The 20,087-nt window shown below is 49.6% G+C and overlaps 1 protein-coding gene across 10 annotated transcripts in view; it reads right to left on the bottom strand.

Moving 5' to 3' along the window:
• Window positions 1-20,087, bottom strand: part of LOC125954400 (supervillin) — a 91,131-nt gene that overhangs the window by 22,859 nt on the left and 48,185 nt on the right. For 8 of the 10 annotated variants that reach the window (XM_049684653.1, XM_049684654.1, XM_049684651.1 and 5 more), the window contains one exon: window positions 15,296-15,860. In XM_049684653.1, the coding sequence (XP_049540610.1) occupies window positions 15,296-15,860 (565 nt within the window). Of the gene's footprint in view, window positions 1-10,621; window positions 10,817-15,295; window positions 15,861-16,673; window positions 17,361-20,087 lie in introns of those variants that run through there. The other 2 variants (XM_049684658.1, XM_049684659.1) reach the window with 2 other exon arrangements.

The following is a 20,087-nucleotide window of genomic DNA, read 5'->3' as shown; positions in this document are numbered from 1 at the left end:
AAAACACTTCAATTTTAAGGTTTATTGAAAATGGTTCCACTAACATTTAAATTTATCATTAATGCAGAAGGCACGAAAAACTAAGGATAAACGTAACAATTTGCCTTACTATCCTCGAGCAATAGACGTTAATTGAAACTTGAAATTATCCTGTAGCATTGATTTTTTTATGATCAAACTTACTGCCAATGCGTACGCTACGTTAGTGTTTCGACAAAATTCCACCAAATGCTACGCGTAATGTTATGGTACTTTACAAAGTGACATTAGCAAACGACGGAACAGCTGCACCAATGGAAACATACGGCTGTAATTAATGCTGGCTCCATCGCAGCTACAACAAGCAATGGTTCGAACATGGTGAGCTGCTTCGCTAATTAACTTTTAAGCACACTAGGCACACCCCCGACAGCTTATCACCGAACCAGCAAGCTGTCGTGTCCCCCTCTCTTCGCTTGGCGACCGGCTTTTGTTTGTCGGAAGCTATCTCCATTGTCACCCCGAAAGGTTCTAGGCTAATGAATTTCCATCAGTACCACCGCACCGCAACTGCCTTTCACGTTCCACACAGCTCATCCACAGCGGTGGATGGTGTGTCTTTCAAGTGTGTACACATCATGTTCAATGCACCACCAATGAACACGTCGAGCAGACGTATTTGCCTGCATTTTGCGTGCGAAACTCACCTCACGATACACACACGCACAAAACACGGCAATGGAAGCAAATGGTTCAATGATCATTGCTGTGGCACGAACACGATGCCACGATGACTACCCCCTTCCCTTGACTGTTGTCCACTTCCGATTCAGTTCTGTTTCGATTGTGCAAGAGACCGGTGTCGAAGGATAAGCTTCGTCGGTTGGTCTATTTGCATTTAACATGACAAACAACAACATCACCTTTATGATGACCGTGTGTACCCCGGTCGTGCCGTCAGTACAACAACATACAACAACCGAAATGGTGCGGGTGCTCTCGACAGTGTCGCCTTGAACGCGGTATACACCGATATGCTCATCCGGTACTAGGCGACCTACAGCAGTAGCAGCAGCAGCAGCAGCAGCAGTAACATCGGCATCAGCGCCAGTAGAGGCAGTATGACCTTTTATGGTAGGAAACATTCCATCTGATCAATCCAGAGTCGATTACCCATTCATCTACCTCTGAGCAATCGCCCTGTGTGTGTGTGTGTGTGTGTGTGTGTGTGTATGGCCGCCGTAACCGGTGTACAGTTTGTGTGTCGACCACTCTGTTGCCACCCCTGACCCCACCCGTGAAACACCATTCGTTGTCGTTGAGCACAAATCAATCTGGGCGCCAGCTGTAGACTTCGAGGGTTATATCATGGGCATTTGTCGAGGGACGAAGCCGCAAGGACGCGTCTTCGCGCGCCAAGGGGTGCGAGAGCCACACTGCTTTTGTGCCATAAAAGGAACGTGCGGCGGAAATGTCGTTGAACGGCACTTACCCCGTTCCGTGACAGCCGGGGCCAATGACGTGCCTCAAAGTCGAGTAAGTATTCGTGTAAAGGGAGAGAACCGAGAAGCTGATCTTAACTTACCTAAAAAGAAAACAAGAGAGAGAGAGAGAAAGAAAAAGGAAGGCATTAGGAAACTATTTCGAAGCATGTTTCATCATTCGTTGCTGCCCATTATCATCATCACGAGCACAAGCACACACACACATACAACATTCTCGGAAACACGGAACAAATTCCAATTCCAGATGGAATTTGAAATCCATCTCGTTAACCGGAGAGTTACAACGGGAATGGTCGAACGGTAACAGTTGCAGGATTTCATCCCTAGTCCCCACAAAACAGAAATGGCAACACGTGGACGTGGATGACACGTCCAACCACCCCACGGTGGGTCGGTAGTCCCATACTAAACTCGTGCGCACGTGATCCTGATGCCGATATAGCCAAAGCCACGCGGTTGTAGCGCATTAAATCCCGTGGCCCCCTCCAAAGAACAACGACATCACCGTAAGGCCACGTTTTCCACGATGATCTGTGCCACTTTAAATCCCCTTCAAAGGGTTCAGCCATATGTTGCGCTGGAGCCAAAGCTTCCACTTCGTCTTATCGATCGTTCGAACGTGGGGCAATGTGCTCCATCAACCCACGGAACGTTCCATTCCAAGAAGTAGTAACTGATTTCCGGAAGGGAGGGAGCCAGAATGAAAATCTCAATTCCATTTTACCCTTCTCGAATTGGCCTCCCAATCCAATAAGGGAGGGATGGGGGGGCAGGCAGAGCAGCATAAATCGGATGCAACGATGGATGCACACTCGAGAGCTCGTCGTCAGACGACCCCCCGGGGGGGCAAGCCAGCAATCGAGCGAAGAACGAAGAACACATCAGGCGCGGAAGAGCGTTCAATTGCGTCCATAAATCAGCCTCGCAAATCGCTCCATTTTTGGAGACGTTCGCCCTGGAGTCGCCGAGTCACCGGCGCCCGGCGAGCATTGGCTTCCGTCGTCGAGAATTATGATTCGCTTCCGGGCCGACCGGGTTCTAGTGTGATCGGGGGGTTTTTTTTACCGTACCTGAAGGCTATTCGGAAGAGCCTCGAAGCGCCGCTACTTTAGGTTCCTTTTATGATTCCAAAACCGGGTGTCGGGACGGGTCGGCAGTTTAACACCCAATTTTACATCCCTCCGCCGGCGCGCGGTCAAAACCATGGTCATCTCGTCTATTTCCTCCCGCTTTTTGGTATAAATTATTGCATTTTAAGCATCGCCTCCTTAGTTAAGCCTTCTCTTGGTTACTGCTGCTGCTGCTGCTGGTTGAATTCATTTAATGCGGGTTTTCATCTCGTCAAGCGACTTAATGGTTGACACCTCCCAGACGACCACTCGAAGACGGAATTAATTTATCTTTTCCCAGCTTTTATCAGTATCTGTTGATGGTCTGCAGGCAGGAGGACACGTTCATTGCGTGGGCTACAAAGTTTAATTAAAAACTGCCCCCTAGCAAGGATGAGCGCATTTCCAAATAATTAAACTTACTTTTAAGATGAGATGAGAATTGATAAGGATCCGGCAGCAGCCAGCATCATCCAACAAAGCATTTGCATTCAGCTTCCATCAAAGCACACCCACGGACGAATTCCAGCGAGCCACCGATCGAAAGTCAACCACCAACTCGAATCATCCCACTCGTTTTGGTGATTCCTAAGCGTTACACAAACACACGCACACGCACAGACACAGTGATCGATCCGATCGCTGATCGGATTACCTCCAGCGGAATTCCAATTTGGTGCGACGGAATCTGAACTGAAAATTGGACGCTACTTGGATCCCCCCAAAGCCGATCAGCGCTCGCTCCATGGCATGCTGGTGGTGGTTGCCAACGTCAACGCAAATCAATTGCCCATTCCATTCACTCGTCCGCTCGCTCTCCTTCCGGACTACTGGGTTGTGCTACTGCCAGACAGTCCAGATACTGCCACCAGGCAATAGATAAGCTGGAAGTGGCTCGTTAACGAAAAGCTACCCATACCGCGTATGGGCAACACAACAGTGGAAAGTGCTGCAGCAATACACACGGAGCAGTGCAATGAATGACGCAACGAGCACACACGCACGCGTGGAGGGTGATTTTTCGCGAGGGGTCAATCCGTTCCCAGGCGTGCGGTAGCGATAAGGAAATACTGAGGTGCGTGAGTAATGGCATCGGCATCGGTCAGCCAACCACTGATCGGGCTGAGGTGTGAACCCTTCTCCGCCCCCGGGGGCGTCTTATGTCTTTCGCACCTCAACTGGAAGATGAGAAGATGCAAAGCAACAATAACCTCCTCCTTCTCTTCCATTCCTTATCAACACACCGACAACACGCCGGAATTTACGCGAGGTCTGCGCACAAAACAATCATTTTGTAAATTGCAAATTTCACTTTTCGCCACACGGAGGAGAAGGTTGTTTTCATTTGAATGTCACTCCGGGTGGTCGCGTCCGTTAACTCTCACTCTCGTGGTGACCGGAATCAATTCCATCGATGTCACCTGTCCGTCGTCGTCGTTGGCTGGCTGTCTGCAATACGGTGTTTGTTGTATTGTTCTCTCAACACACCGCGGTACACAACACATTACGCGTTTGGCACATGGATGGAACGTGCTGCTGCGCGCGGTTAATGCTGGATGAGCCCCTACTCAAGTGCTTTTGAATGCGAAGCGGCAATTCAATTTGTCACTCGCCGGCCAGAGAGAAGAAAGGCACGACATTGTTTATCTGCTAAGGAAACCGCCGGTGAGGGTTTTCGCTATTTTTGTAAGCTTTCAGCGATAAACTAACGTGACACTCGTTGCATCAAACGATGTCTTGGTGTGAGAATCTTTAATAGATGATTAGATAGCTCACATAGAGAAGTGGTTCTACTGATTCTATTAACTGTTTAACATACTGTCTATCAAACCAAGACGATAAAGATACATTACACGTAACTTTATGTTGTAACTGCATTATTAAATGGTGTTAAACAGACCAACAATACGTAACAGAAGAGAACATAAACTGAAACCAACAACAGCAAAAAAAAACAAATCGAAGATTCAAACCGAAACCTTTAATGAATCGCATTTTCTACCGCGACAAACGAGAAGTAGTTTCATTAAGATAAATGTAACACTCTGCATCCGCCCGTTGGGAGGGAGCATTGTGGAAATTGAAATCGCTTCTGTCGTAATCGTCTTATGACGTTCGTTTTTTCTAGCAGCATCCGATCCGTCTTATGACGATCATTTCTATCTCGCACCGTACGCACCGCACCCAGGCAGAGGGAGAAGGAGGCTTACATAATTGATCTCGCTTCTCGTTGGCTCCGTCCTTGAAGCGCGATTATCGGAGAAGATGTATGGTCCCCGGCACACACGCACACTGAACAATTCGATATCCGCCTCAAAATTAAACGGCTGCCGGCGTTAGCCCCTCATTGATTAGTTTATGCGTTTGGAGATCTTTCTAGCGGGAACCATCGGCGACGACGCCGCTGATGTAATCCGATTCCAGGGGAGGGGCGGGCGTCGTTATCCGTCGCGGCAACGATGACGATACGTGAAGCAACATTAATCTGGTGGCCCTCGCTCTGTCTGTGTTGCTACCGGAAAAGGCCCGGTTAGTACAAAACAAGCTCACCAACGCGCCAACCTACTAGAAGAGAGAGAGAACATGGATTGTTCTTTCGCTAATCCACCAACCAAGTCTGGCGTCGTAGGCAGCAGAGTTCTAAATGGTAACCAGACCAGAGGTTCTCCCGCCATCGACGGTGTGGTTCCAATCCAGCCCAGCCGTCCGCGCACAATTCCCACGGCATTAAATTCCTACGCAAAGACCCGGCTTAGAGCGCAGGCTTTTGGAATTCCGTGGAAAACTCGTTTCTCCTGCTCCCAGCATGAAGTCACGTGAGGGCACACATGATGCGCAACCAATATCGAACACACGCGAACCATTCTGTGCGTGTCTGTGTGCTCATCATCACTGTGCGCGCACCCGAGGTAACCGATTAGATCGATTGAAACCGGATCTCATAGATCTGGTGGAAAGTGAATGCTTCGCTGCCCCGAGCAGCACCAACAACCCCCATTATAGTTCGATGTATCGATAGTTGCTTAATGGAAAGAAATCGAGAAGAACAGACTTCTTCAATTAGCTGCCGCTGCTGCTGTTGCTGCTGCTGGGTGCAATTAGAGTTGCCGCTTCACGTCTGATCCAGCTGTGGAAGGGAGAAGCCAGCTGGAAGTTTCCACTTGGGCATGGCATACACGTGATTGTTTACCAAGTGAATGGTTCCGTGCGCTTAGCATCAGTCGTTGGCGATCGATTCGAAGGAGACAAGAATGCGATGCGTCACTAGCACGACACGATGGTGGTGTGCAATCGACGCCATTTATTACTTTTTTTAAAGAGCAAATCCTCCCTCATCATCTCAAACTCCCTTCTTCCCGTGCTATTTCGTTAATTAAAACCATTGACCAACATTGGCTCGAGTTGATTGATCAATGTCTTGACAACCGTAGCCATAGGAATTCCCAAAAGTTCACAAGCGCTCAAGAGAATCACAAAAGAGAATTCAAATACAGTTCTGCGGAGGAGCATCGAGAAGTCTAGCCGCACTCCACGTCAAAAAGTCTTCTTTTCCACCCCAAGCGACGACACGCAACGATGCGGAAAATGTCCGTCTCTATGGTCTGCTAAGCCTTCCTCCTCCCCTTCAGTCATTCATTCTATGTTCAATGCCGGCAACCGCTGCCTCTAGTAGTACACTGGAGACCGGTTTCCTCAGGAGGGCAGGTGCCGACGACTGTAGTACTGCGCTATGCAAATAATGTCCAGACCAGAACCTGCACACACACACTCAAACACACAGTGAAGTGAATCACCGAAACGCTTCCAAAGTCACTTCGGTGCTCCCGCATAACCCTACACCGATAAGAGTTTGAGACAGGCCCATGTCCGGGTCCGGGTCCGGGTCCAGGTATTCCTTTTATTGTTTTCCTTTGTTGCAGCGAGTCCCGGTAGATATGAATTATGGCCAGTAATCAGAGCGGCCCTCGCAGTCGAGTCGAAACAATGGTCGGCGCTTTTCGGCTCTACGGTTAGGCAAAGTCTCAGGTGCCAAGTCCCGGATCCAATTGGAAGGTTTTCGGCCACCTGGGAGCTATAGCTTTCCGTGTCTCCATTACGAGCACTCCCGGTACCACTTTTGGACCGTGTTTTGCGGCCCATCTTATCGACAACGGCGTCACAGTGTCTCACTCACTCACTCCTCGCTCCGTCTAATCTCGCTTAACGGTAGTACGACTTCGGAATACTAAAATCGGCATATTTCCCAATAGGGCTACGGGAGTTCGCTGTCGAAAGCGGGGGGGAGAACAACACGCGAACGAAACATTTTCACAGTATTCTATCGATTTTACTGCTCGCCCTCCCCGACATTACTACCGAGATATGCATCAGGGGCGGTCGTGGAAGAAGAAACGACGCGGAAACGATTGCATTAGAAACCGACGACGTCACGACCGCCGGTCCGCCAGTGTGAGAAGGTGTAAGGCCGTCAAATGCGGCGATGATAAGATCAGCGGTGTGTGTGTCTCGCGGTGAGGGGACCGGATCAATATGAGAACCGCAGCCGACGGTGTGTCGTCGGACGGACTTGTCGAGGAAATCATTCGACCATTTCCAAAGCCTCTTGCGTTCCTTTTTCTTCGTTTCTCAGAATGTTGAGAAATGCAAAGCTGGTCTGTCTGCGCGAAGGGAAGAAGGGCCCGATCTCGGAGCTGCCGACTGCTGCTCGGTTGCAAGTCACGTTCGCTTGGTTCAGACATTCTCTCTCAAGCGTTTGTACAGAACAAGAGAAGCGATTTAATGGATACGGAGTCTAGGTACGTCTAACGGAACGTTTTTGTGGAACACCACTGCGAGTTATGACCTCCCTAAAGGCGCTGATCGGTCGGTGAGGCCCCAGATAACTTCACAACCACATGTGACCCCGCTACCTTGCGCCGGTATCCTTACTTTTACTTCCATTATTGGTCGCTCGAATTAGAATGTCTCGCCAATCGACGTGACCGCCGACGAAGGCAAGACCTTCACGGCGCAGGGGCATGTGAAACCGAAAAACCGATCCGCGAATTGCCCTCAAGTGGCGCACCGCTCTGGGGAGAGGTTAATTAAGTTTTACGAACTTCAAATGAAGCGCGAATTAAGCAACCTCACCATACTCGTAATTTCATACGCCGAGTTATGCTTGTCTGGGCGCGCGGATCGTGGGACTATGCGTAGGGGGGACCTGCTGCTGTGTAACCATTTACACACATATATATATGAAAGGAGAAGGAGAGAGAGAAAGATCTTAAGCTACTGCTCTGAAGGTTTCGATGGTTAGCGCGAGACACGCAGCCGATTACGGACGATAGAATACAAGCCAGTGGGCAGTCGTCGGCAACATGGCCAGACCTAAGACACTCTAGCTGGCAAGCAGGAACACACCTGACACACCACACCGGTGTAGAAGGCCATTCTCTAGTCGCACTAGCGCAGGACCCACTTGCATCGATTTGTTTGCGCAACACACGCCAACCGTGTCTCGACAGGTTCTCGCGATCAGGTTGTCTCGTGCTCCACGACCCACCAATACAATGCACTCCAGCTGCCAGCTCCAGCAAATGCAACCGCCGCGTCATCGTGGAACCGTTGAGCCGTTGGTCTGGACAACGATTGCCGCGCCGCCAACGGATGCCAATTTTAAATCTAAAAACGTCGCGCGCGCGCAGCCACAGAAAGAAAGGCTCGAAAACTCGTTTGGCCATTTGGCGAATGCCGGCCAGGTCTATATCTGGCCCAGCCTGTCTTCCCAACCTGCCACAGCAACAGCAGCAGCAACAGTTCATTGGTTTACACTGGCTTTGCGGACGCCATCGTCTCGCCGCCGCGTGAACCGGTTCGGTAAAACCATTGGCTCCTACTACGAGTTCTGGACGACGACGAGTCGTCGGTTGGTTGGTTGTTTGGCGCGACGGGAAGCAAAGCACCATAAACGGCGGGTGGCGACGACGGTCCACGGTTTTTGGGGCCGGAGCGCGAACAGCGAACCTTACTACCGTTTCGACTTCATTTTCGACAGCGACCACGACGACGACGACGACGAATGCGTGCTCGTGATGCTACAGCGGTACGATCTCTGCGGTCTAAATCTCAGCTCCAACTCGTCTTGTAGTGTGGCTTCTTTTTGAAATTTCTCGAAGAAAGTGGCCAACCGTACGTGCGTGCGTGCGTGTATCGGGGACTGCCAAAAATATCTGCCACAAAAGTGCAACAAAATAGAGACATGCACCTCGGTGCAGTGTTGCGCGCCGAGAAGACTTGAAATGTCGCCAACATTCCTGTAGACGCACTTTACATAACACTATTCACGGTGGGCACAGGAGGATCTGTCTTTTATTTTTGGGACCCTTTTTAGGGCTCTATCGCTCTCTTGCGATCGTTCTCTTCTCTTTCGATGACATTTCTAATGCAGACGGAATGCTTCTTCACGCGTCGATAGTAACGTGTGTTTGGGAACGGTTTTAAATTTATACCATTAAACGCCTCATCATGAAGAACAGCATCGAAAAAAAAACCAGAGACCGAGGCAGACGACGCTCTGATGATGGCCCTGAAATTGTTTGTTGACTCCGATATTATGCCTCTGAGTCACCAGCGACAAGCAATCCGACATCGAGCACCTCCTCGAAACGGAGACCTCGAAAAAAGCTAAAGACCTATAAACCCTTGACAAGCAGCTAAAAAACAGGAGTTCCCGATAACAAATCCATTCGGAACCGACGCGCTCAATGGCGTGAAAGGGCCCGCACATAAACACGCAGAGAGACACAAACATCCCACCTCCGTAGAGAAAAAGAACAGCATAAATCGGGATCCATGTCCTTTTCGTGGCGGTGATTAACATAGACCGCCCGGACACTCGGTGGTCGTCCACCAATCCCCCCCTTTTTTTGAACGTCCGATGAAGGTAATGAAGATACGCTCTCTAAAAAGGGATGACAGGACTCTATACCCCTCTCGATTGTTCTCTTATCATCTTCACACCGAGAACTGTGAGTCAACTTGAACGAACCGAGTTCCGCTTGGATTCTGAAGAATCGCCGGGAACCCAGACCTCGTACACCAGACAGACGGTGGATGCAGAACAATGGTTCTGGTGCGACAATGTTTGTGTGACTGCTGTTTTGCACACATACATCCAGGCAGTGTTTAAAGGACCTTTTTTTTTTGTTTAAAGTCCCACTGCTTGTTGTCGGTTGCCAATGACAATGTTCCTTCCGCCGACGCCATTCTGACGCAGGGGTGTGCACAGACCTAGACTGGCCGGGGGAAACCGACCTTTTGTCTGGCCTGCAGGCATGCTGGAACACGTCGGTAATGTATTCTGGGTGCGTACCCGACAGTCCAGGGGACTTCTAGTTCCGGATTGTTCAGACGGAGGCGTCTGTGTGTTAGCCGGGGGTTGCCGTGTTCCCGTGGCAAGCATCCAGCTTAAACTAGGGATATAACGGTGCTAAAAGCCCCCGGAAAAGTCACATCTTTTGTTGGATACACAAAAGGAATTGGAGGAAATCCCCTATAAAAAGGGGAGAAAATTTGATCCAAAATATGCACAAATCAGAGTTAATAGCTACGTGCGATACGCGTACGCTTTGCTACTTTCTCTCTAGAATTAGGTTCATTGGGTATGGGAACGACGACGCACCAGACCATTAAAAATTCTAAAATGTTGAACAACAAAAATTGCTTCAATTTTTTGTAAAGTTCGTCTACAAGAAGTTGAACATATCGCTTCGTCTGCAGCTGCTACACAGCTGTACTTAGTTGCACATGCACAGTTCCAGTGATACCTCGTTTTACTCGTAAAAATTAAGTCGCTGATAACGATTAATCATCCCTAAGTCCTCCGTATCATCGAGAGTACGACGAAGACTTCCGAGGAAGTGACGATAAAGGCTTATCGCAGTGTTGCCGCAGCTGACTAACTACCGTTTGCGGACCAAAGTAAGATAGCAGGACGCAACCGAACCATTTTCGGCAGGCACGGTGCTATATAAACATGGAACATACCTCTTCTTTCGGGCGGAAGCTCTCGTCAAGCTGTAAACGCTGCTGTTGTTGCACTTTCGGTCCCTTCCACTACAGGTACAGGCTTGAAGAGAGCGGGAATCGAAGGAAACTACACCACACGATCGCACGATCGCATGCAGCCTTGCTGCTTGCTTCAACTTTCTTCGTCCACTGACAGCCGCTTCTTGCAGGATACTTCAGAGGATTCCCTCACCGTTTGTACGACCAATTCACTTCTTCTTTTTTCTTATGCTCATCAGTTCACACCGATACACACACACACATACACATAAGCACTCGGTTAATGCCTGGCCGGGGTTTCCGGGTGAGACAGAACCGAGTCACTCACACCACCACCGAGCTGACCGACCGGCTGGTCCTTTTACGCAGGTAGCTCGACGGTCGAGGATGTTCTTCTGGATAGGGGGAAGACAAACAGAGACGGTTCTGGGATGCGTTTTTGCAACAGAAATATGCACCCATCCAAGGGGTAGCGCAAGGTCATGGTTCTCGGGAGAAGGAACAGGCAATTTACAGCCTCTGTCGTTGTTTCTACACCAACCGCACACACACATACAAACAGCTACAGAACAAGCCGTGCCCTGGTGCGTCTTACGACGTTCTTATCGCAATCTTGTAGCGTCTTTAAGCCATCCAAGCAGCCTGCCTACAGGCAGGGGCCCGTGTATATACTGCATTCGCTTGCGTTTGCCTTCACGTTTGAACAAGAACACAAAACGGAGAGCGGGAAAGTTAAGAAACTTACTCAACAAAAAATGAAACGAAATTGCGATAGTCGTTCCCTTGGCCTTCGGGAGGTGCAGCACATCTATGTGTCCTCGATTGTAAGAGGTGCACTTAACCGAAAATTATCATCATTTTCTAGCATTTTCCAGCAACTAGCCGAGTGTGCCAGCCCCAGACACATGACATTCTCGACATAGACCGGGGAGCACTAGAGCGTGCGCAAGTGGTTTGCATACACTCCCCGACCGGCGCACTGAAGAGCACGATCTCAGACACTGACCGAGCCCACAACAACAACAACAACGCAACACGCAAGACAAATGCAGCAAAAAGGCAAGGCAAACCCAAGGCAGCAAAGTAAATAACAACCGACGACGCTGCCAGGGAGGATTGGCTTAGACGGACGGCAGCGCATAGCAAGCGTGCGCGACCCTTTGTCACGACGACACTCGAGCACTGGAGAGGAATAGGTGACTGGCTCCACACCGGAGACGTTCATTTGTTTTTCACGCCACGCCACGCTCTTATGGACCCCATGACGATTCACAAGAACAGCTGGAAGGAAACGGCGGCACACGCACTCACTACCCAACAGTCTCACACTTCAGGCGAGCCACTCCGGTGTTGGTGTTGCTAATGGAAACGAACATTTAGCCACGGCGAAGCCTACGCCGCGACGAAACACACGCCAAGCTAGCCTCTGCCTGTAGATGTCTGTCTTCTATCGTCATGGGAACATCTCCTCGCTATTGCTTTCGCTCAACACTCGTTTAAGCATTGGTCCGATGGAGACGATTAGATGGCGTGATGGTGACGGCGGTGGTGGCCACTCATTAGAAACGCATTTGTACTCGTCCTTTCTCCTTCCGGTCCACCACCACGCAGGGGCAAATCGTGCGCCCAACACGGAACAACAAAACCACGAAGATCGTGATCACGGAATACACCACACCATTGGCGTGGCGTCGACCCCTGGCTTGACAACAGCCTTCTTTGCCTGGGGCATACTAGAGGGTGGTCTAAGGGACGCTTTGACTTTCGATTTTCTAAGCACAAGCCTGACAATGCTGACGCGCTTACAGCATCCCCTCTTTCGCGATAGCGTGGTTTGAAGATCTCGCGCTGGCATCTACAGCCAACCAGCAAGAATGAGGTCGAGCCGCCGCTCCAATCGCTCCAGCAAAGCAGCAGCAGCAGCGGCAACAGCACAACACAACACAACGAAACACATCGCATCATCAATACCGTCCCTTGGTATTGATGTGTGGCGTTGTGTCGATTGACTCCGCACGAGAAGCGTGCAACCCTGTGTTGTTCTCGCACGGCAGCTGCTGCTGTTGCGAGTTGCTTCGTGTACACATGATAATCTCACTTGATGAATCACCTTTCGATACACTAACGCATTGCTACACACAAGGTGCACACGGTAAGAGGCGTACAAGAACGCCAAACACAGTGCTTTTAGATGTTTGGGCGAGATAACTGTTACGATTTGCGCAACAAACAACGAACGGCGAACTGATAGGGAAACACGTCCAGCACCAACAACGACCAACGAATGAATGAATGGCCCCGGCCGCCATCGTCGTCATCTTCGTCGGCGGCGCGAATCGTGCGGATGCTCGAACGAATCCCAACGGATCATCTCGCCAACCAACGCCGCTTGTTTATGTTCATCTCATAGCGGTTGGGGTTTGGAGTGGTATCCAACATGTTCATTAAACCCTTTTCTCGTGGCTACTTGATGAACCGAGAATTGATCTGTGTTTTTTTTTTAACAGAATGTCAGTGACAAGCTACAAAATCTATATATTGATATCTTTCTACCTTAACTTCTGCTATACCTACTAAAAACACATGTTTCTAAACATTTCGATTGGTGGCTTCCAGTAAACCGAAATAAAAGTTGTAATGTCTGTACAACTCCCTGCGAATACGTGAAGCATGGGCTCGGGTTCAACAGCAGCGGTACCTATAGATTCGCTTTGAACAACCCCTCGGCGTGGTGTTCACCCCTTTTTCTGGCTTCGGATGATTTCGTTCAGCCCGCACGAATCGCGTGCGTATGCGTGCCAGCGGTTCGAAATTCACGTGAACAGAGCGAGAAAACGAGAGTGAAAATCGAACCCCGAGAGCGAGAATCAAAAAGGACGCCTTTACAGGGTGTCCCTGAATACATTTTGAATATGTTTATGACAACGTTTTATATATACTTTTAACATCAACGGCGTATTTGCTACAAGAAGAAGATTACTATCAATTCGTTGTGCCTTCCTTTGGCAGCCAAGTAATTTGATTTCATTTGCTTTCGTTTCGCAGAAGATATTCGTGAACAAAATTAGACCTTATAACATTTTTATAACGTAATACATATCTCAGTGTTGTGTTTAGTATATTGGAAATAAACAGGGAGATCAGGACCTTTTGATTAGTAGTACTTAAAATATCAACCTTAAAAAAAACGACGCACCCTGTAGAATAAAGAAACAACCCCAACATGATTCTTATGATTCTCTCTCTCTCGCGGCCAGCCAGTTCATCCATCCATGTTTGTCTTTAACGACACATTTTACGACAGTTTCTGCCTCGAGAGATATTTGAACAACCAACACAACGACATGAATTTAAATGCATTTTTCAAAATCAAACCGCATGTTCTGTGTGCGATCGGTGATCGAATTGGCTTGATTCTAATCGATCGAACAGGTCTGTCGAGGTGGTAATTAAGAAACGTTGTCTTTGGCACCATGGCCTTACTTGATAAGACTGCGGCAGGTGCAATCATACACCTTTGCGATGTTATCCATCATCATCATCACCGCAGCGCGGAGGTAGTAACCACCGCACGGTACATGGCATTACCTGGCGCGGAACTTGCGGGTTCCACAACCAGTTCCTGGGGGGTCGAAGACACCATCGAACCTCGTGATGTGCCAGAGAAGCGCAGCGAGCGCCGAGAAAGGAAAGTGAAATCACGAGACATAATAATGCAACCCATTATCACCGCTTTGGCCTTCGCTGGGTGCAATTAACCCCGCTCGCGCCCCGGAACCACATGGACCTCGGGTTTAAGTGACCAACAGACCGGGTGCTATATATGTCATGCCTTCATCCTTGAACCAACGGTGCGCTGCCAGCCAACCCGGCACCTTTTTCTTTTCCAATAAGCGTCCATCCAGCTGGTGGTAGGGGGGTCAATGCTTTTCGGTGTTGCTGTGTTCAAGGTCGCTTCTATAATATCAACCCAATTCCGAGGTCCGTCATGGCCGAGGCATCATAAAAGAAATTGGCCAATTTTACAGCTGACCGACACACGGTTGGCTACACCCACACACACTCCGGTCGCTCGGTCGGAGATCTGTCGACATCAGCACAAGCGACCGACCGGCGCGACCAGCGACGGTTCCACTCTGCGGCGCGATCGCGCCAAAATAGACGTCTTCGAGACAAACGGAGCCAAAGAAAGACGAAAGAGGAACCAACGAAATGGACAATGGAAGTGACATGCACATGCACATTAGTGATGTGCCTTGGCCAAGGGGGAAACTCATCATCATCATCATCATCGAGGGGTTTGATGGTTGGATGCACACAGTCCAAGACGAGAGCGTCATGCGTGGAACTTTGCAGACGTCCCAAAAACCGAGGCCCTGCTGACTGAGCATTAATGTGTACGCTCGCCCTATGCTGTATTGCATAACACCAAAAAGAGGCCACACACCAGCCGTGCATGCGATGCGTCTGCAGCTTCACGCTCCACGTACGATGACGATCACGATCACGCACAGTTTATGCTGCAGCATTTCATAAATAATGCAGCGAGATAAACAATCAAAGCCCGCACGATTAACACATCGCTCATTCACAGCATAATGGAGCACCAGCAGCAGCAGCTATAGTGCCTGGCCACGCTCTCCGTGTACTTACCCTTCATTCTGTCGACGACGCCTTGCGACGGCCGGATTCTTGCTAATGGAATCCCGACTGAAACCACCGGGGATCGCTGAGTCACCTTCGCCCGTTGTTGCAGCAGCAGCTGCTGCTGCTGCTGCTGCCGCTGTTGGTGGCCTATGGAACGGACTGGTACCCGAGGCTATCGGTAGCGGTATGTAGGATGGTGGCGGTGCCACACTGCTATTGGCCGTGTTCGAAACGTTGCGCAGCATTTTGGCGAGATTTTTGCCCGGGGCTACACCATCCTCGTCGTCCTCGGACTCCGAGGACGATCCGTTAGCGGCGTGCGGTGAGGGATAGAGGAGCGACCCAACACCGTCGATGCTCGAGACGGTCGTGGACTTCTTGAGGTTGCTCACGGCCGAATGCGTTGATTTTTTGAGGCGTGATTTAAGCTCCGAGTTGAGATCGGCCGGGAACAGTCCGACGCAGCCCGATTTGGACTTCAGGATGCCGCCCTTGAGCTCGGCCATGAACGGAAGCTTTTGGGCGTTCGGTGGCAGATAGGCTGTCGGTGGTTTCCGGGGACTCGCTTGATCTATACAGACACACACAAACGCACACCAGAGGAAAGAAAGTGGTATTAGAGATCTTGCATCGTAATTTGCATATTTGCGAGGTGGATGTTAAGGGAGTTCTTGGTCAAAGCTGTAATTGTTTTGTTAGCGATCCTGCTACCGAGCGTCACACAAACTTCTAGTATCCTAGCGTGTCCTATTAGTAGCGGAGCGTAAACAGGGACAACCAGTTGTGAGGGGGCGAGTTGGGGGCGTAGGAGAGAGACAGTGAGAGTATAACACAAACACGCACACAGGATTAGCAGTAATGACGATTGGCGCTGTATTAGAAAGTAGATCATAATAAAGATAATAAAGAAAAGGAGTAAAATCAAAACAAATCGTGTAGTAAAGCAGGCAAACGCACAAACAAACACGTACACACACATATATATATAAACACACACACGTATAAATATAAACACCAAGAGCACCGAAAGCACGGTTTGAAAGCGGAAGCGGATTTAGAGACCCAAAGTGTCCGCAGAAAGGACACGAAGCAGTACAGTGAACACGCAATAGAAGCTGTTAGAAGAACGCAGACAACAGAGAAAACTATGAAACGCACACACACGCCTTGTAGAATCCGCTGCTACGCTCATACCGACACCCGTTACGGCACACAACCAGACCCACCCTCCTTGCCTTCACCCAAACGTCGAACGACACTGAACCCGGAATATGATGGAAAAGCGCTGCCATGTCCGCCCCACCGCTGGTTAAGAGATGGCACAGCCCGAGTGTGTCAGTGAGGGAGCGCGAAATGTGTGCGAAATGTATAAATCCAAACGTACCAGGCCAACGGGAAAGAGAATATGGGATCTCGATTGCCTCTGCCTCTCGATCTCTCGCATCCGCAGAGGGCAGCCCCAGAACATGGTCGTAGTAGTCGTTGCTTTGCGTTTGAAATTTTCGCGTGGAACAGGAAGCATTAGCAGGCGTTGATGTTGATATAAGAACGGAACAGTGGCACGAGGTCGAGAAGTAGTGAGCATATTGTGTGCGTGTGCATGTGTGTGTGTGTGGGTGTGCGATTTTCTGGCGGGATCGTGAAACAGCCGTAATACCGATCCAGTAGCAGCTCTCCGATCGTGATCACAAACAAATACTTCTTAAGGAAACTAGAGCATACACTAGCATACATTGCCACGCACTTCTATCTACATCTTTCAGTCCACTTTTTCCCATTCGTCCAATTGCCGCTTACTTCCGAATTGGTGTCTTATAGTCTTGGAATGCAATAATGAGATCGGTACGCGGCCATCGCCTTCTGCTTCCTACATCTTCGACAAACCAGCACCAGCAGCACACCATCATCGTTTCCTGTGGCTGGCGAAGATTCTTACATGCTCCCGAGTTAAGTATAACGAACATTGCACATCAATTACTGACTGACTAAAACCTTAGAAACTAGAAACACGCAAGCGGAAACACTATCGCGCGAAACGCTCTACCCACAGCTGATCACATTATTTATCGTATTCACTTTTCTGCCTTACAACAACCTTTAATAGGAGAAAGAGAGAGAGAGAAAGAAAACGGGACGAAAAGATAACAAAAATGATCCAAAGGAACAGATGGACGACACTAGTGGGCCCTGGCAGTACAAACAGCGTAGCATCATCAGCTATTTCGAGCGATACTTGCAGTTCCAGCGATGATTTCAATCGATTAAAACGCACAATGTTTTGAATCTTTCGATCAAGAGTATTGAAAAACGTTAAAAACCTCACAAATGTACGAGAAAAGTGTTCATTTTGCGCAATTATTGTCGCGATCGCTTCCAGTTCGCTTCAAACAGCCTCCGGATTTCATAGGAAGATGATGCCACGTGTTTGATTCGTGTTTGGGGGAATCCAACTAGCGTCTTCCTACATTACACACTCCACCGGCAAGGACACACACCTACATACAACTTATCGAAATCCATATCAGCCGTCGAAAGATCCTCGGTGGTAATGTTCAGCTCATCGACCGTGTCCACGAGCTTGGTATGTACGGTACGCCACCGATCAGCCATCGGCTCCATCCCATAGTTACTGGCGGCGATCGCTATGATCATCGAATCGAGCTTCTGCTTCTGCAGCAGCAACGATTCCTTCGGCATCGATTGACTGCGCGGCCGAGGGGTCATCGGTTTGAAGCAGTAGCTACTGCTACGATTCTCCCGTACCGATTCATTCCGCTTCAACGAGCTTTCGGTTGACTTTGGTTCCGGTGACTGCTCGGACTGCTGGCCAGCCATACCAAAGTACTTGGCGAACCGGTTCTCGATCAACGCAAACTTGGTACCGCCCGCCGAACGCCGCGAGTAACTTCTGGAGAACGCTGACGTGTTGTTGTTGGTTTGCGATATCGTTCCGTCGAGCGTGGAGTTTCCGGGCGATTCCGGGTACGATGGATCGTCCAAACGGTGTTGTTGGTGCTGCAGCACTCTGGCACTCTGGTCATTCCGTGCCGGTGACGGTGGCGTTTCAAAAGTGGTCCCGGATGATTTCAGTATCGACGAAACATCCAGCTTCATTCGCACCCGATTCCACTGGTTGGCCATCCGGGACACCTTGCCCTTCACTACCAACCCATCCAGCTCGCTCGAGATATCCAGCACAGTACCGGCACCATCCTTCGGATGCGGAGACTTTGGTTTGCTCGTTCCGTTGAGGAAGTTGCGCTTCAAAGCCATCACGGTTCCGCTGTCCTGTTGCTGCTGCTGCTGCCCAAGGGGTGGACGATTCGATGGACTACCGTTAGTGTTCTCGACTCCGCTATCGTAGTTGTTCTCCTTGCCCGAGTCCACGTTCGAATCGCTACTACTAGCATCATCCCCATCCCGTTCACAACCGGAAGTCGGACCGGCCGAATGATTAGTACCATTCTCGATCGCTTTTGGCGTTGACTGGACGCTCATAAACTTTCGCCGAATTGTGTCCACCTTGGGGCGCGCAATCTGATTCAACTCGGTCTCGGTCTCGCGCTCACTACAATGGCCGTTCTGTGGCTGCTGCTGCTGCTGATCCTGCGTTGCCTCGTTGCTGTTGTTGTTGTTGTTGTTGCTGTCATTCAAGAACTTGGGCAACACCACCTTACCGACACCACCACCACAACGAGTCTTTTGCCACGGTTTCTTACGACGCACTGTTGTTGGGGTTAGGTCCATGCCGTTCTCATTGATTCCCCCCATCACGATCAATCGTTTCGTTTGGCCGGACTCACCATCTCCGGCGACGGTAAGACAGCCGCCGGAGAAAAGTTTGACCTTCTTCGATACCTTCAGTGTCGAGGGATCTTTTAGCGGTGCCGATGAGATCGTTCGATGGAAACCCATCCCCCCACCCCCGGACACCCACAACAACACATTCAAATCATTCGCACCAGAGGATGCCATCCGCAACGGGAAAAGACACGCAATGTGTGTGATTGCAATCATGCGTATGTCAGTGGCGATAACGTGTAACGTGTGTTTATGTGTGCGCGTGCATGTGTGTGTATGTGGTGTTGTGCGTGCGTGAAAATTTATGAGAAAATTTGAAAAAAATTAAGAGGAGATAGAAAGAGAAAGAAAAACAAAAAATGGGAATATAAATCGCTTGCAGATGACAAATGTAGACAGAGACACACTAATACACCACTTCAGGAGCCAATGGGGGGAAGAACGCAGTAAAAGGAAGTGACCTCATGAAATAATTTCCACTTTGTCCTGCTTGACCGACGGCCCATCCTATCTGATGTCCTTTCCTTTTGCTCAGGCAGCCTTTTTTCTTTACTTTTTTGTTGTTGTTCCAATAAAGCCGCCATCCAAACGACGCACAAACACGGAACACCTAGATAATTGGCAGCGCGAACACGCTTGACGCGAACAGTGGCCACCCGGCACGACCGGCAACTGGGCCATAACCGGCGTGATTAATGGCGTTATGCCGGTCTGCGCTTCTACTCGTTAATACGAATGTTCTTTGTTTCGGCTTCGTCAATGAGCCAGAGCCATCCACATGTTGCTGCTGCAGCGCGGATTCGCAATTTGAAGGCCAACATGGTGTTCGAGAATTCGTTTTTCGTTTTCTGTGTGCGCGGAAGCAAGTGATAGCGAGTTCTTGTGGCTAGACTTCAGAAGATCAAAAAGTATAGGCCATTTTTAAAAGAGATTTCAAGAGATTTAGTGAGAAAGAGAGCGAGCGCGCGAGCACGAAAATGATGCTGACATGCAACAC

Source organism: Anopheles darlingi, chromosome 3 (assembly GCF_943734745.1).
Source record: "Anopheles darlingi chromosome 3, idAnoDarlMG_H_01, whole genome shotgun sequence".
In the NCBI taxonomy this organism is placed as follows: domain Eukaryota; kingdom Metazoa; phylum Arthropoda; class Insecta; order Diptera; family Culicidae; genus Anopheles; species Anopheles darlingi.
This window is presented reverse-complemented; position numbering and strand designations above follow the sequence as displayed.